The 18893-nt window shown below is 34.9% G+C and overlaps 1 protein-coding gene across 3 annotated transcripts in view; it reads left to right on the top strand.

Annotated features, from left to right (window-relative positions):
- The window catches only part of CDC37L1 (cell division cycle 37 like 1), a 31226-nt gene that overhangs the window by 1119 nt on the left and 11214 nt on the right, over positions 1 to 18893 (top strand). For all 3 annotated transcript variants that reach the window (XM_044656696.1, XM_044656688.1, XM_044656680.1), the window contains exons 2-3: positions 3494 to 3775; positions 8261 to 8354. In XM_044656696.1, the coding sequence (XP_044512631.1) occupies positions 3494 to 3775; positions 8261 to 8354 (376 nt within the window). The remainder of the gene's footprint in view (positions 1 to 3493; positions 3776 to 8260; positions 8355 to 18893) is intronic.

The following is an 18893-nucleotide window of genomic DNA, read 5'->3' as shown; positions in this document are numbered from 1 at the left end:
CCTTGGACTACTAAATGATCACTAATGCCCCTGTGTCAGGTGGGCAGTTTGCCTGTGCCAGTTTCCCCCACATACCACCCCGCTAGGCAATGCTATCCATGCCTTTTCACTTTGGCTGCTCTTTCCCTGAAAAGTGGGAGGTAAGAATTTAGTAACTTTGTTTTCAAAAATAAAGATGGAGTGATTCTACAGTGAGGCACAACCAGCCAAGTCAGGTTCAATATGCCAATTTGATGGCAGCCTTTCTTGGTTACATTATATAGTGGAAACAGCTCTGAATTTGAAGTCAGAAAACTTGGGTTTGAATATATTATTTTGGGCAAGCAATTAAGATGGCAAATAAATCTGTGAATGTGAAGATTAGATTGGATAATTGCTGACATCCCCTCCAGTTCTAAATTTTGTGAACCACATTCTTAAAGAAATTGAGGCAGGCTTCCTCATAATTCCATATAAACTTTTAGTAGATTGCTATCATTTTCTTATTAATCCTGCATAGATTTTTTTTAATCCTTATTTATCTTCTGTCTTGGAACCATTACTGTCTATTGATTTCAAGGCAAAAGAGCTATGAGGGCTAGGCAATGGGGGGTTAAGTGACTTGCCCAGGGGTCACATAGCTGGGAGTGTATGAGGTCACATTTGAACCCAGAATTTCCCATCTCTAGGCCTGGCACTCAATCCACTGAGCCACCTAGCTGGCTCCTACTGTGCATAGATTTTAAATTAAATTGTCTTCTCATTTTTGAATGGTTCCCTGATTACTTTAGTGAAACTAATACTAATGGAAGGAGATGTGACAGTCTCCTGGTTCTCTGGACAAAATTCTAATAAAATTTTAAGAATATTCTTTGACATCTGACTCGTTTTTTATGACCCAGGTTTTTATTTTCTTACTAGACTACATTATGCCCTTATTCAAATGGCCAATGCCATTTTATTTTCATAACATTTTTGACTATGGTTTCATGATATTCTGTGAAAATATCTTGCCAAAGCCCCTTTTTCCTATCTGAACCTCAATTTTCTCATCTTTAAAAGGGACTGATAAATCCTTTGTAGTACTTGCCACAATGAATTGTTAAAAGGATCAAATAAGACAATATATATGTATATATACACATTTGCATACATAAAAAGCATTTTGCAGCTTTTTATATAAAGCATATATAAAAATCTCAACAGGTCTTTAATGTTGGGTTCTTATTCCTTTTAAGTCACTACCTGAAATAGACTTTTCAAGATGCCTTGAATCCTGCCCTGTGAAATACTTTTCAATGTCCCAGTACATTTTATTCTGCTTTTGTCCTTACCCAGAATTGTTTGGGGAAGCATTTTCCAGGCCAGAGCCTAGGCAGTGTTGTAATTATTTCCAGTGAAATGAAGTAGTTCTGCCTTCCACCACTTTTGCAAAATGAAATGGATTCCTAAAGGTACTTTACAGAAAAATCAATATCTTTTCCCCAAATTAATTTTCTAATATGATGATAAAAATAATCATTTAAAAGTATGGTGCGTACAAAGAAGCCAGTCACTGATCCATTCCCCAACTAACAAACCAAAATTCTATTTTACAACCATAGACATTATTAAACATGTGAGAAATCTATGCCACAATTCAAATGAAGACAGTATCAAAAAACTGATGGGTTTCATTAGTATTCTACTAACTAATTATGAGCCAGTATATGAAAAGTAACATTACATCTTGAAAAAAAGATTGCATAGCAACTTCTGTAATTAGTTTTGCAGTCACAAGAAAGAATAGGTCTTTTAAAGTTTCTTAATTGAATTTCAGTTCAAAGAGATTGTTTCATGAAAGTCCCCTCTCCGTCCCCCCACAAAAAAAAGAAAATCTGTTTTGATTGGTGTGGCCTTTTTGTTTTGGTGTGGGGAGAGGTGGTAATACTGAGATTGAAATTGTCTACCTCAGCAAACTATTTGGTTGAAATGCCCTATTGATGATAATTTAGTTTACATAGTAGTAGCTTGATTAATGTCAGTTTGGTTCATTTATTTTATACTAAGCACACTCTTAAAGTGCTTGTTTTCCTTTCTGGCTTTACAACTTTTTAAATTGCTGTATTATAATCAATAAGAAAAAATGTTTATATTTGTAAACATTTTTAAAGTCTTAAATTCCTGTTTAAGTTGTGTTTTTTGGTTTTTTTTGCCAATGAGAAAGAGACAAGGTATCTAAGAGGGTTGGAGTTTTCAGATTCCAGTATGTGAAGAAATAAATTGAATAGAAACTTAATCTAACCAAGATCAGTTGACTTAAAATTTTGATACTAATAGCCACCCTTTTTTAGATTTCACCTATAATTAGTAGTTCTTTATGAGGTATGATAACTAAGTAATAACAAAGATTTTTTTCCCTTCGTATAAAATGCTTGGAAAATTTAAATTGTAGTTTGGCCTCGGCACTTATTAAGTGTATGGTCATGAACAAGTCATTAAGTTCTCTTTTTAATGAGAGTTGTGTTGTATTATCTTCACATAGGAGTGCTATGAAGAAAGTGCTTTAGTTTGCAAAGTGCTACATATATGTAAGGTATTATGTAGTCAAATATAAATGTAGTGAGAACATTCTCAAAACCCTGAAGTAGTGAGTGAATGCTACATCTGGATTTAAGGGCATTCCTGTTTGTACTATCTTTCAAGGTTGCCAGAAACTGCAAAGCCAGAGGCTTTGCCTGAACAGTTCCTTACCTTTTCAAGGTGTATATTATTTGAAATGTAGATAATCTGCAGCTGATGGAGCATATTTAGCTAAGTAATTTACAGTTAATGAAGAACAACTACTGATCAAACAATTTATGACTCCTTCAGCATACCTTCTTAAAAAAAGAAACTGCTTTTACATTTTCATTCTTCTAATAGGATTAAATGAAAGCATCACTTAAACCTTTTTCAAACAAAAATAGAAATACATATGTGTATACTGTTGTGCTTCTTAGAATAAAAGACTTGTCACTTATGACTGCGATTGCATGTATGTATGCAGATAGAAGGAGTTACTTCTTGGTATATTTCATTATATTAAGTAGAAATGAGAGAAATTATAGGCTTATGTTATCTATTACTTTAATTTTTACAAGATATTAAGCAAATATTTGAGACCAAACTGTATATGAAGCTCTTTGTTGCTGTATAGATTACAAAAAAGTCCTACACTTTTACAGTTTTATTTTAATACTTGGGAATACATCACATCTAGTACACATGTCAAAGAGAACACTACAAGGTCATATGTACTAAATGTTGAATGAATTGCACATAAGATAAAGCTACAGTATTGGGGGGTCCCTACAATTCTCTGTGACATACTTCTGAAAGTTGAACTGACTTGGAAATTTGGGTAATCTCTTTGGTGAAAATTGAAAATATTTGACCATTATAAAATAGTCTAAAGTAAAATTATGTTTGTACTGCACAAATATGTGCTTTGTTTCCTTCAACTGTTATAAATAATGTTTTGTTTTCCATCCAGATGTATAGCCAAGGGATCGAACTGGCTTGCCAAAAGCAGAAAGAGTTTGTGAAAAGCTCTGTAGCGTGCAAATGGAATCTAGCTGAAGCTCAGCAAAAACTTGGTAGCTTAGCACTGCATAACTCTGAGTCCCTGGATCAGGAACATGCCAAAGCACAAACAGCAGTGTCAGAACTGAGGCAAAGGGAAGAAGAGTGGAGACAAAAAGAAGAAGCTCTTGTACAGCGAGAGAGAATGTGTTTGTGGAACATGGATGCCATTAGCAAGGATGTTTTTAATAAGGTACAAGTTTTTATTGAGGAGTACAAAGTAAAAACTATCAATGATACACTTTTATATGTATGTTTGTGGATATTTCATCTCTTACTATCAGAAGGTCTATATTAACAAAATAGTATTCGTTATTTAACAGCTTTTTTCCCATTTTTTAATAAAGATTTATAGCAGCCATTACTAGTAACAAGTATTCCCCAAAAGAGTATTTGATGTGGCCAGTTCTTGATACTTGCTAAAAGTTACAGTGTTGGTTATATAACACTAATTCGTAGCTACCAAATTTGTTTAATAAAACAACCTTTTCCATTTATTTTACAATCATATATGCGGCAAACCCTTAGTTAGTGAACTTTTACTTATTGGTAGAATCACTAGTGTTAGAAGGAATATTTCAAATAATCTAGTCTTCTATTCTTTCTCTAAAAATACTGTACCTTGAGACTATTTAAAAATCAAGGCTAAGGGCAGTGAGATAGCTCAGTACCTAGAGAGATAGACCTAGAGACGAAAGGTTGCAGATTCAAATTTGGCCTCAGACATCTCCTAACTACATGAATCTGGGCAAGTCATTTTATTCCAATTACCAGGTCCTTCCTGTTCTTTTGCCTTGGAACCAATATTTAATATTGATTCTGTGACAAAAGTTAAGAATTTAAAAACAGATGAAGACTAGAGTATAAGTTAGGAAGTTGGCTTCTACTGGTGCTTTTTTTTTTTTTTTCTTGACTGTGCCATTGACTGACCCAGCATATGAACCAAGGTACATGATCAAACCTTTATGTTCTTTATTCAAGAAGAGTTTTAATTCTAATCCTAGAGTCATGGAACTTTTCAGTGAGATAGTGACTTAGAGGTCTAGTTCAACCCCCTTATTTTACTGATGAAGCAACTGAGACAGAAAGAGTAAAGTGCCAAAGTTCACAAAACTTGTTAGTAAGTTAGAGATAAGGGAAAAATTTCCTGATTCCAGAAGCTAAAAAGTCAATCTAGAAAAATAGTTGAATATCCTTCCCTAAATATCACCAGTAATGGAATAGGTGTCAATTTTTATGGAAAATGCCAAAGTTGGAGGACAGAGAGGTGATAAACAAGCATTGTGAAAGGGAGCTGGTATTGGAGTCAGAATATATAGATTCATATCTAATCCTGCTATCTGTGTAACATTGGACAAGTCACTTATAATATTTCAAGGTCCATTTTCTCTTGTTAAATGAAAGGATTGAACTAGGTCTTTAAAGTTTCTTTGAACTCTAAATCCTATGACTACATGACTTTGAAAATCTATGATTTGAAGATTTCCAAAATTGGACATTTTTTATCACATAAATAAATTGAAGTACATTTCATCAGAAATTATTTTGAAATACTTTCTCATAATAATATGTCAGTCCATAAATTTCATCATTGTAATAGGCATCACTTGGCATTGTGTTGACTCTGAGGGCAGTAGTTAAGGAATTGAAGAACCTGGGAGCTAAATTCTAATTTATTATGAAAAGAAAGTCAGGCAATTGATAGAGCTATATAGGAAACTTTTTATTACTTTCTGCCTGCTTGCTAAATAATGTAATTAGCAAAACTTAAATGATAGGACTGAATCATTATTGAGATTACCATTCTCTTATGTAGTAATAATGTAGCCAAATTATCTACCTGATAACAATGAGTACTTCTATTAGCAGATTAAGCTACAGCAGTAACTTTTTTGGTAGAAACATAGTAATTAAATACAAAGTATAACAACAGAAGATAATTCTGCTTACTATGCCAGATATCTATGGAGGATAGATTGTTGGGAAATGAAAAACCTTAGCTTTACTAGGTATCTCAGTGCATAGACAGCCAGGCCTGGAGATGAGAGGTTCTGGGTTCAAATGTGACCTCAGACACTTCCTAGTTATGTGATTCTGGGGAAAATCACTTAACCCTAATTACCTGACCCTTCTGCCTTAGAACTGAAACTTAGGTGAGGCTTTAAAAATAAGTAAATAAATGGCCTTTTGCTTCAGAACAAATATTGCTATTCTCTATTAACAAATACATACCCTAAGAACTACCTTACTAGATTACAATCATAGGCAAACTGGAATTGGCATTATGGTATATGATGAATGTAATAAAATACATATTAATGAATTGTCCTACAAAAAGATATAACTTCTCATTTGACATAAAAGTTAGGGTGCCAGTTTCTTCTAGCAGCTCATCATGAACTATATCATCCATTTAACATGCTACTGTACCTTTATCATCCTCTCTGTAGCTAAACTCTTAAGTATTGTCTCCTCAGTGTTTCTGAGCTCCTAGAGATCAAGCACTGTTGGTTTTCCTCTTTGTGTCCCCAGTGCTAAGCACAGTGTTTCACACTCAAAAAAGTGCTTAATAAATGTTTATTCATTCAGGAGTGAATCTTAAACATTTTTTGAATTTCCATTTTTGGGCTGCATCATCAGTTTGGGGAGAGGGAGTGTTTTAGAAGTTTGCTTATCATGCTGCCTCACCTAACAAAGAGATGATGGATTCAAGATCACAGAATGAGACAAACTTTTTAGACATGACCAGTGGGGAAGTTTGTTTTTGCATGACTATTCATATTTCTTGCAAAAGTTTTGTTTTTGTTTTCCAGTGGTGCCAGTGGGTAAAAGGAAGAGAAAATGGTTTAAAAAAAATTTTTAAGAACTTCACTTACCTAGAATATAAAAATTGCACTTTTATCCTTGATCAAGCTGCAAATTATATCCTCCTCATTTATAAGTAATTGTCTTTACTTTTTTTTTTACTTTTGATCATTTTAATCTTTTTTTTTAGATTGGTTGCTGTTCTCTATCTCCATTCACTTTAGTTGCCCTTCTCTGACTCCTTTCCTTCTTCATTTACATTATATCTTTTTACTTACAGTGACCAGAAATCCAAAATATTCCAATGGACACCTATTTTAAGATAAGGACAACAGTATATGTTTAACTAAATGCCAGATAATGATAGAATATGCTCAAAAATGGGTGAATAACTGTTTTGTCTTATTATTGTGAATTGTCTATTAAGTGCTCCTTTAAAAAAAGGTTTCTTTAACTTTAGAAAATCAGTTATGTCACAAGTGTTTTGCCTAGGGAGAAGATCACATAGGATTATAGATTTAGAGCTGGAAGGGACCTTAGAGACCATCTATCCAGCCCCCTTACTTTACAGATGAAGAAACTAAAGCCCACAGAGGGGAGGTGACTTGCCCCAGGTCACACAGCTAGTAAGTGGCAGAATTGGGATATTATAATATTCAACTCTTATCAACTGTTTGTTTTTAAACCTAGTTTCTTACCTGGCCTGAATTTGTCAGAAATTAATTAGGACTTTTTATAATGACAGTGCCTTTTCATATAGTCTTACTGGTGTCTAATTTGATACATATTATAACATGATTTAAATCATGGAGAAGGAATATGAATGACAGAATTTACTAAAAAGGATTAGCAGGAAATATTCATACTTTATGTGAGCTTTTGAATACTTGCTAATTCTAAGGGCTGGCAAAAAACTGGAATGCAATTTTTATTTAGGGCAGTGATGATCTCAGTGTATCAATGTGGTCACAGAATGTTCTGAAAAAAATTGTTCTTCAAGGGTTTTCTTAGTTAAATAAGAACTTGATTTAAGGTCCTTTTTTGTGCTTCTTTAACTGAAAGGAACCGTCCTTTTATAGAACTTTCAAGTTGTTTTACCAACAAAAAAAAAATTTAACTGCCCCATAAAGCTTATTAGAAATTTGAACTAAATTTTTCCATCTTGTTTAGGAATGAAAGAATTTTAGAAGTAATTCTATGCCTTATCTTAGTTTGATCAGAATTTCTGGGATCATTTTTCAGTTGAAGCAGGCTAGAGTCAGAAATATTCATAAGAAATTAGTCCTGTTATAAACATATACCCATTTTATCTCTGGATGTGTGTTGAATACTATGCATTTCTAGTCACTACACCTTAAGAAAAAAGGATGGAAACACAGAAGATGTAAGGAACAACTAAAGTGATCATGAGGCTAGAAATGAGAGATGGTACTATAAAGAAAAGAATTAAAAAGAAAACTGGAAATTCTCACTGGATCTGGGACCATGTCTTATAGAAACTTTGTATCTCATACAGTGTTTATAGCATGTGTTTAGTAAGTGTTTATTGGATCGACTGGTTTATTTCAAGGGTATTTACTTCTAAGCTTTAGCAATTTAAAGCTCGAGTTCAGTTTTGTTTGCATGACTTTAGACAATCACAGGAAAAAAAATGTTTTCAACTAAAATGCTGTGGAGAACAAAATGCTAATTTTAAGGGCAGTCCATTAAGACGTGGACTTGGATTGACAGTTTTTTCTGTTTAAAGGAAAGATATCTAGACATGTATAATCAATGAACTTTGAAAGAATATCAGAAATGGACTCCTCAGATATTCTTGTTCAAATGAGTCAGAGAAATATTCTGATCACTTTATATAAATTATTTTTCTCAGAGTTTTATTAATCAAGATAAAAGTAAAGAAATAGAAGATGAAGATAAATCCAAATCATTTATGCAGAAATATGAGCAAAAGATTAGACATTTTGGTAAGTACCTTACTTAAATTTGCTTCTTTTGTATTCTTTATACCATATGTGCTAAAAATGTCAGTATAAAACATGGAGTGCAAAAGAAGGTAAATTCCAACCTAGTTCTAGATATTTCTGACATAATTATATGACTATGTTTGCAAAGTGGTTTTTAAAAAAATATTTGTCAAAGATATAGCAGGATGATAGGCAAAGCCACCTAGTTAACAGAAGCAAAAAACAAATTTATTTATTTATATATAGTATTAATCTAAGATAAAACCATTTCTTTGTTACATAAAGTTTTATAAGTTCCCTGCTAATCTCCAGTCACTTTGCTCTTCCTTTCCTTATGGGTTTTGGCTAGGCATTCTTTTTTTTTTTTTTTTTTTTTAAATTCTTATTACTTAAATAACCAAGCAGATCACAGAAATATATACTAAATCATTTTGGTGTAAAAGAGGACACTGACTACCTGAAAGGACCAGAAAGATCTCCTATAAAAGATAGTGCTTAAGTTCAGCTCTGAAGGATATAGCTGGCAATTTGGGGAGAGGGTTCCTGGCCCCACTGAATAGTCTGCAAAAGCACCAAAGTGAGAGATTAAATTCTGTGTACAGGGGTAGCAGTAGGCCGGTTTGGCTAGAATGTAGAAGGCCAAGGGTGGAGTAATATGGAATTGTCTGGATTGACAGGTTAGAAGCTCTCATTTTGTGATACGGCTTTTAATGCCAACAAGAGGAGCTTATGTGATTTTTATCCTAGAGGCTGAAGAGAGCCACTGGAATCTATTGATCAAGGCAGTAACATACTTATATCTGTGCTTGTGAAGATTTGTTTGGATGTTGTGCAAGAAATTATTACAGTAACCCCTTATTTGTGTCCCTGCTACTAGTTTCTCTCCCAAAACTGTTAAAGTGATATTCCTAAAGATCTAACCATAGATCTGACTGTCATTCCCTAATCAGTAGACTGCAGTGGCTCCTTTTTGCCTCCTGGATAAAAACAACAACAAACTCTTATTCAATGCATTTTAAAGCCCCTTTACAATCTGGTCCTAGTCGTCTTATCCATTGTTCCCCCTTTTACCCTTTATGGCTGGACTGTAATGAATGTGAAGTTCTTTATTGTTTGCACTGAGTTTGAGATGCCTATATGATATCTAGGTAAGAAATCCATGTGTGAGTTCAGAAGCTATAACATAACTAGACACAAAGATGTGCAAGTCATCTTCATAGAAATAATTGAACCCATTGAGGCTGCTGAATTTACCAGTATAGAGAGAGAAAAGAGGGTCTAGGTCACAATATGTTGACATATAAGTGTAGTTAGAGGACAAGATGTAGATGATACAGAAAGGGTGGCCATACAGATTAGAGAACAAGGAATGAGCAATTTCCCAAAAAGCCTGAGAAGAGAGTATCTAGGAAAAGGGAGTGATCAAGAGTGTTAAGCTGCAGAGAATAGGAAGAAATAAGGAAAGGCATTTGGATTTAGTAATTGAGATCTTTGACATCCTTAGAACAGTTTTAGTTAATTGGTGGAATCATAATCCTCATCGAAATAAATTGAGAAGAGGATGAGATTGAAAAATATTGAAAAATGAAAATGATCAATGTAAGCAGAATTATGAGAAGGCAGGCACACTAATGAATTAGTCCAGCAATTCTAAAAGACAATTGGGAATCATACCCCAAAAGTCACTAAATGAGTGATAACATAATTGGGCATTTAACCTCATGGAGATTAAAAGACACAAAGAAAGGTCTCGTGCAGATAAAAATATGTAGCTGCACTTTTTGTAGTTACAAAGAAGTGGAAAGCAAGTAAGTATTAACCAACTGTAGAATGGCCAAATGATTTGTGGTATATGAATATAACATAATACTTACTATTGTACTGTAAGAAATAACTGATCTTAAAAATACAGAGCTCTGATCAGTATATTATCAATTTCAAAGAAGTGTCTCGTGGTTGAATCTGAAAGTGTAATCTTCATTCCGTGCTTATATTGATTTCTTTTTCTTGATTTTCTTCTTTTTTTAAATCCTTATCTTCTGTCTTAGAATCAGTCCTGTGTATTGGTTCCAAAGCAGAAGAGCTCTCAATCCACTTAGCCACCTTTTTTTTTTTTCTAGGAGTTTCGCTGCAAAAGATTGAAAAGATATAAAATAATAAATAGCTTTGGATTGGTAGGGTGAAGTGAAGGGATTTTTTTTTTTTCCTGAAGATGAGTAGAAATACAGGCCTTTTGGAAGGCAGCAGGAAAGAAGCCAGTAGATTAGGAAAGACTAAAGATTTCAGAGAAAGAAAGAAGCATTGATTAAGGACCACCCACTTTGGCAGTTGGAATGACACCTTTCTGAATTTGAAGATTTTTAAAATGAGATATAATTAGTTTTTCCTTCCCATTTCAATTCATTTATTATAAATTCTTTAAATTAGTAGTGCTGGATTACTACATAGCAACTCATCATCTACCTATAGAAAGTGAGCAAAAGAATTCATGCTTGACTTACATATAAAAAAAGGATTTATTTAAGAATATGCTTTACAGGGTGCAGTTAGGTGGCTTAATGGATTGAGAGCCAGAAGGTCTTTGGCTGAGATGTGGCTTCAGATTCTTCCTAGCTGTGCGACCGTGGGCAAGTCAATTAACTCCCATTGCCTCACCCTTACTGTTCAGCCTTCTTGACTTCTCAGCTACATCTGACATTGTTGACTACCTCTTCTTTCTGGATGCTTTCATCTCTCTAGGGTTTAGCAATAATACTATCTCCTGGTATGCCTACTTGACTGACCAAACCTTTTCAGTCTATCATCTGTATCATATTCTTAATCATGGATGTTTCCTATGGATTTGTCTGTGGTCATCTTTTCTAGGCTCTCTGTACTCTTTTGCTGATCTCATCAGCTACTATGAGTTTATTATCTTTATAAAGATGACTCCTAAATCTTGATATCCAGCCCTAGACTTTTTCCTGAGTTTTAGTTCTAGATCACTAATATTTCATATTTCAAATTGAATGTCCTGGAAACATCTTAAATTTCCCAGAACTGATTGTCTTTCCTTCCAGTCTCATCCCTCTACTGAATGTCATCATTTCTGTCGAAGGTACCAGACACCATTCTTCTAGTCTCCCAGGTTCTTAACCTCAGCTTTGCCCTTGACTCCTCATCCCAAATACTCACTTATTTGTTAAATAGTGTCATTTCTACTTCCATAGTATCTCTTCCTCTTAACCCATTCCCACAGGCCTTTTATCCCCTATCCTTTACACTATTGCAGTGACCTCCTAATTAGTCTTCTTGACTTAAGTATCACTACTTCAATCTTCCACTGAGTTGCCAAAGTGATTTTCTTTAATCCCAAGATTTGGCCCATCTACTTTCCTACTCAGTAACTCCCTATTGCTCCTAAAATCAAACATAAACTCCTTTGTTTGGCATTTAAGCCCTTCATTTTCCAACTTTTATTACATATCACTCTACTTCTTGCACTCTTATGTTCTAGCCAGATTGTTGGTTTTTTTTTTTTTCCTTCCTCATACTCAGCATGCCATCTCTTGTTTCTGTGACTTTGCAGTGGCTGACTCTCATATTTGGAGTGTACTTCCTCCTTATGTCTTTCAAGACACACTTCAAGCACAGTCTTCTACCCAAAGCCTTTTCTGATCCATCCCACCCTAACTGGTATTTATTTTGTGTTCTGTATATACTTACAAATGTATGTGATATCTCCTCTAGTAGAATATAATCCCTTTGAGAATAGAGCTTTTCATTTTTTTTGGTCTCTTTATCCCCAGCACCTTGTACATAACAGTTTCTTATTAAATGTCAAAATTGCCTTGTGCCAAAGGAGACTTGAGTATAAGTAGTGAGAGAAAGAAAACAAGCATTTAAGCCAGGCATTGAGCTAAGCACTTTAAAAATATTATCACATTTGATCCTCCCAACTCAGGGAGGTAGTTTTCTATTATTATCTCCATTATACAGTTGAGATTGAGACAAACAGAGGTTAAATGGCAAAGTCACTTAGCTAGTGACTGAAGTCATATTTGAACTCAGATCTTCCTGACTCCAGGTCCATCATTCTAGCTACTGTGCCACCTCCATCCCATCACGTTTATTTCTGCCTGGAAGAGAAAATAACCTATATGAAACATGGAAAACTGAGGTGCTTTACTATTCATAAAAGTCTAAAAACCAAAAGATCCCTTGTGTGTTGAGTACCTCTCCTGTAGAGGGTTTATTGAAAGACTTGGTAAAGAATCAGAAAGAATGAAAAGACATGAATAGTTTGTAATGTGGACCAGCAAAATACCTTCTCTGACATCATGAATACATTGAATTCTTTTGTTGGCATAATGTTGTCCTTGTCTAAGGATGTGGGTTTTATTTTTGTTTTTGTTGTCTAAAAGAGAATTTGTATCCCAAAGAATTTTTATCCTGAATTGGAAGATGCCAATGATCTTTCCCTCAAGATTTTGACAATAATAATGAGTATGGGTTTGGTCTTTGATGTTAGAGGAGCACCTTCACTGCTTTAACCTTTTATACCATGTTGCTATTTACTGTATTTAGAAGCAAGAAAAGAACCTGGAAAAAAACCCTGCTACTTTCATTATAAAAGGAGTTTAAGGTGTAAATTTGGCTCTGAATATTTTTATGAACCTTGGGTGTATTAGAAATTACTTTTGTTTCTGCTATGTTGATTAGCTTTTTGTTTGATTAGAAATTGAAATCTTTTCACTATGAGCCTTTCTTGGGAAAAGTATTTGATAGTGATTAGAATGTCAACCATACTTCACTAACATCTGATGTTGGCAGACGAGACTTGAGCTCTATTTCTTCATTTCCCCCAAGTTCACTAAGTCCATAAAAGATTAAATTTTCTTTTGTCTAATTTTTTTAAAAATCAAAAGCAATATAAAAAAATAAAAATGTATGCTATTTAATTTAGAAACTGAATTTTAGAACCCAAATAAGATATGAGAATAAAAAGGTTAAATATTTAACAATATTTTAAAAGGCTTTAGTAGTATTAATAAAACTTGGCAGGTAACCAAGTCGCTTTATATTTGAGTACACATAGTATGAGACTATTAAAAGAAGAAAAATTAACACATGGAATTTCTGAAAGCAGGTTTGCTTTGATTTCTGACCTTGTAAAGTTCAGTCTAATGTTGTTTTTTTTGGTATTGGAATTACTCTGGGATAGAAGTAGTTGAATTCCTGATGGTGATACATTTTGTGGTGCCTTCCACATTTTTTTCAACTTGTGTATGTCTTCCTTTCCCCTCAACTTTCAGTTAGTCTATATCTGAGAACAGTTCATCACAGAAACTTAGAGAACTAGTCTATGTAGTGAAACTCTGTTATACTTCTAGACACTGATTTTAATGTGTCACGAGTTAGAACATGTTTTTGATATCTGTTGGAAGAACCTGTTATTCATCCCAAGTTTTTCCATCATCGTCAACTTTGTCTCTGTCAAGGAACTGAAGGGATTGGGAGAAAAAAATAGAACAATGAGGGTTTGGAAGAAATCAAAAGCAACTAAGTAAAGGTACATTCAGGAGACATAGTCCTTGTCCTCATGGAACTTTATCTTAATGAAGAAATGAGACAATTAGTATTACAGTGATAATGCATTAGAGAAGCACAAAACAGATTTTTATGTGGGGTAACTGAGCCTCTGTTCATCAGTGAAGTATAGCAGAAAGACATTTAGTGACAATATTTAACCACAAGAACATTTGAGAACTGTGGAATGCCCAGCAAATATGTAGGGAAAGGAGAACTTTGCAGCTATGTAAAGGATGTACTACTATTTCCTTTCTACCAGTGCTAAGTCTGAGCTAGAACTAACAAAATGCAAGTTGATCTCCCTGCTAGAAATTTCCACAAGTTTTCCCAAGTTATATAATCCAAATTGTCTTCCTCCCTTCTCCCCCCCCACCCAGCAGCAAGCACTTTGATCTGCATTCTGCATGTATTATCATGCAAAACATGTTTCTGTATTATTTATTTTTGTGAGTGAATAATCTTATAAAACCAAAGCCCTCAAATATATACCCAAATAAACAAGTGATAAATCATGTGCTTCCATCTGCATTCTGACTCCAACAGTTCTTCTTTCTCTGGAGGTAGAGACCATTCTTTTTCATAAGTCCTCAGAACTTTCCTGGATCATTGAATTGTTGTTAGTAGCAAAGTCTATCACATTTGATTGTTCCATAATATTGCAGTTATTGTGTACAATGTTTTTCTGGTTCTGCTTATTTCACTCTGCATTCGTTGATTTAGGTCTTTTCAGCTGTTTCTGAAATTATCCTCTTCATCATTCCTTATAGCACAATTGTATTCCATCACCATCATATATCACATTTTGTGCAGCCATTCCCCAATTGAGGGACATGCCTTTAGTTTCAAATTCTTTGCACCACTAAGAGAGCATCAGCAGGACAATTATTGACCACTAGTACCAAAATGAAGGTGCTATAAAAACAAAAGATAGCAATAATGATATATAGAGAGTCTGGACCTGTGATTTTATTGGTATAGTGAACTTCTTCCAGAGCAGGGAATTCCCTCTTCCAATGTAAGTCAGCACCTTCTCTGCAATTTATCATCTTAGAGAGTTGCCTAGGGCACTGAGAATTTGAGTGATTTGTCAGGGTCACACAGCCAGTGTGCATCAAAGGGAATAATACTTAACCTCACATCAGATGACTTGTTGACCACCTCTCTATCCAACACCCCCCACTATCAATTATCCACTCCACTATCAATTATATTATTTTTTAAGTAATAAATTATTTTATTACTTTAACTCTCATGAGAAAATAAGCATAGACTTAAAGTAAAGGGAAGTTTGACTTTTGGACAGAGATGTAGAGCATACTTTATAAGTGAGTAGAAATAGATTTTTCTGAATCCACTTAAATCTCATGAGGGTGCCTTAAACTGGAAATAGAGTGGAAACCACTCTATTTGTAAATTATTAAATATTGTTGTAAATGTACATTTACAACATGCACCCAGGTTTTTTGGACTAAACCATTAATGTCATTGGCATAACTCCCAATGAGGAAACTCCCTTTACCAGTGTAGATTGGTACCTGCTCTGTAACTTAGAGGCTTAGAGAGTTGCCTGAGGTACTGAGAGATTATATTTAAGTGCCTACTATGTGCTAGCTAAGCACTTAGAATTTTATATTTGATCCTGGAAATAATAGGAAGACATAGTAGAATAACAAGGCGAAATGGCCCATACTTTTATAAAGATTTTGCTGGCTGAGTGTGGAGGATAGGCTGGAGCAAGGAGAGACTTCAAGCAGGGAAGCCAACCAGCAGGCTTTTGGCTTGATTATAGCTCCAAAACTGGTAAAGGTAGAGATGGAATATAGAGATACTTAAAGATCAGTAAAGTAACTGACAAGAAGATGGTCAGGGAATAGAATAAAAAAGCTTTTACTTTATTCAGTTGGCCAGTGGTGAATCACTGAACATTTTTAAATAGAAGATTGCCTCGATCCCTGAGAAATACTCACCAATGGGACCTACAGGGCTTTAGAATTGGAGTTCAGAAGATAAATAAATAAAGCCTTTCATCATGGTTTTTTGTTCTAGTGGCAGGGTAGCTGCTAAGAATATGACCAGAGGGGTAGAATAAGGAGTTTTTATCTTTTGCAGGAAGTGGTGAGTCACTGAACATTTTTGAGCAAATGAGTGGCATCAGAATGGTACATTGGATGATTTGCTTCGGCATTCAGTATTATGGAGAATGGACCAGAGGCAAAAAGAGTGATGAGGGATATTAAAATAGTCTAGGTAACTTGGTATAGTGGGGAAAATACTGGTACTAGAGGCCCGGGTTTAATCCAATCTCTGCCTATATTTGTAATTTTGGATATATCACTTAAATTCTCTAGGCTTCTATTTCTTCAGCTATTAAATAAGAGGATTGGGCCATGTGATCTCTAGAGGTCCTTCCTGTTCTAAACCCTATGATCCTAAGAGGTGAAAGCATAAACTAAAGTAGTTAAAGTAATAGTATATAGGAGAGTGACTGAGATAGTTGAGGGCTAAAATTAATGGGAGTTGGCAACTTATGTTGTATGTGGGAAGAGGAGGGGTCCAAGGATGATTCCAGCATTAAAAGCCTAGGTAACAGATTTTCTATGATTGTGCCATCAAGAGCAATAGAAGATTGGTTTAAGGGGAAGGTAAATAGTTGATTCTGGGACATCTCAAGTTTGAAATAATAACAGGAAATCCAGGTAGAGATAAACAGTGGGCAGTTGGAAATATAGGACTGGAGCTCTGGGGAGAGATTTGGGGCTTATGTGCAAAAAGTGATTATAGAGACCATGAGATTAGATGAGATCACCATAGGAGAGTATAATTATAATTACATATATATGTATATACATATATGTGTGTATGTATATGTATAATACACATGCATGCATGCTAGGGACAGAGCTTTAAAAGATACCAATCCTTAATGGGAGGAAGTAGGATGAAGAAGCTGCAAAGGAGAGAGTTGTCAGAATGATGCGAGTCCTATCAAAGTACAGTGTTACACAAACTGAGGGAGCAGAGAAAATTTCAAGAAAGAGCGAATGGGCAAAAGGGTCCTATGATACCTAGAGGTATATAGGAAAAGGAAGACAGAAAAAGAGTACTTGTTATTAGTGTACTTGAGATAATGGTAGGAATAAAAGCCAGGTTCCAAGTGATAAGAATGTGAAGATACCAAATCCAGACTTTATAGAAATTAAGTAGTATCCCAGTTGGCAAACAAACTCCCTAATTTCCACCCGTTCTTCCTATGCAGGAAATTTTGCTATTATTTGGTTTTGTTTTCTACATTCACTTCCAATAGGCACTAGGGACACAAAGTCAAAACAAGAGAGTTCCTATCCTGAAGGTGTTTACATTCTATTAGGGAATACAACATTTAGGTAAATATGCTATAATTTGGGGCTTTTCATAGGAGCTGCCAACTGAGATGAGCCTTGAGGAAATCTTAAGGATTCTAAGAAGCGGAGTTGAGGGTAGAATACATTCTATTTTTGCTGCTAAAGTCATAGAGATGAGAGATGGGAGTGTTCAATTCTGTCAACAGCAGCTTTTTGGCTCTTGACCAATGATTGGAACATCAATACCAAAAATACCCCCTGTCATTGTTTAGAGTCCTCTCCAGTCCATATTTGGTCATCAAAATCATTTAAAGCTGCTCGGGTTAAGTTCCAGCACCATTATTTTCCCACAACTTACAAACCGTGTGTGTGTGTGTGTGTGTGTGTGTGTGTGTGTGTGTGTGTGTACATATTATATATATATTTATATTTATATATGTATGTATGTATGTATGTATGTATGTATGTATGTATGTATGTATGTCTTACCCTAGCTTCAGAGTACTGACTCAAACTTGATAGAGAGGTCATGGTGACGGCAAGGACCAAAGATAGGACAAGCATTTATTCAGTGCCTACTATGTACCAGGCACTATGCTAAGTGCTGAGGATAAAAAGAAAGACAAAAACAGTCCCTGGCCTCAAGGAGCTCATAATCTAATATGGAAAAACAGCATGCAAATAACTATTTAAATATATAGATACACAACAAATCAGAGATAATTTCAAGGAAGGCACTAAGATTAAAGAAGATTGGTAAAGGCTTCTTACAGAAGGTGGGACTTCAGCTGATACTTGGAGGCCAGGAAACTAAAATAAGGAAGGAAAGAATTCCAGGCATGATGGACAGCCAGTGAAAATGCATTGTCAGGAGATGGAGTAACCTGTGAGAGGACTAGCAGGCACGAAATCACTACATCATAGAGTAAATAGAGTGCATGAAGACTGGAGAGGTAGGAAGAGATGGGGTTATTAGTTTTAAAAGCCAAACAAGATTCTACGTTGATCCTAAAGATGACAGGAAGCCACTAAAATTTATTGAATTGGGGAATAACATGATAAGATCTGCACTTGAGGAAGATCAGTGTGGTAGCTAAGGACAAGATGGACTGGAGTAGGAAGACCATCCAGCAGGCTGTTGGAGTATTCCAGGTGTGAGGTGATGAAGGCATCTACCAAGATGGTAACTGTTAGAGGAGAGGAGAGGTGTTGAGAAGGTAGAATCCATAGGACTTGACTCAATATGGAAGATGGAAAAAAAAAAAAATGAAGAGTAGCAAATGACATGTAGAAGAATGGTGGTGCCCTTGATTAATAATAGGGAAGTAAGGAAGAGGGGAATGTTTATAGGAGAGGGAGGAAGAAGACAATGCAGTTTTGGACATGTTGAATCAAGATGTCTATGAAGCAACCAGTTCAAGAAATCCAATAAACAGTTGGGAGATGAGACTATAGATCAAGAGAGAAATTAGGGTTAAATCTAATAATAATAAATATGAGGAAATTCTGCACAGAGGTGCTAATTGAATCCATGGTAACTAATGAGCTCACCAAGAAGATTTGGACTAGCCAAAAGATGCCTTTTCCTCTAGTAAAACTAGAAGAAGGGTGGACAATGAGAAGTAGA

This window comes from Gracilinanus agilis, chromosome 1 (genome assembly GCF_016433145.1).
Source record: "Gracilinanus agilis isolate LMUSP501 chromosome 1, AgileGrace, whole genome shotgun sequence".
Lineage (NCBI taxonomy): Eukaryota > Metazoa > Chordata > Mammalia > Didelphimorphia > Didelphidae > Gracilinanus > Gracilinanus agilis.
This window is presented reverse-complemented; position numbering and strand designations above follow the sequence as displayed.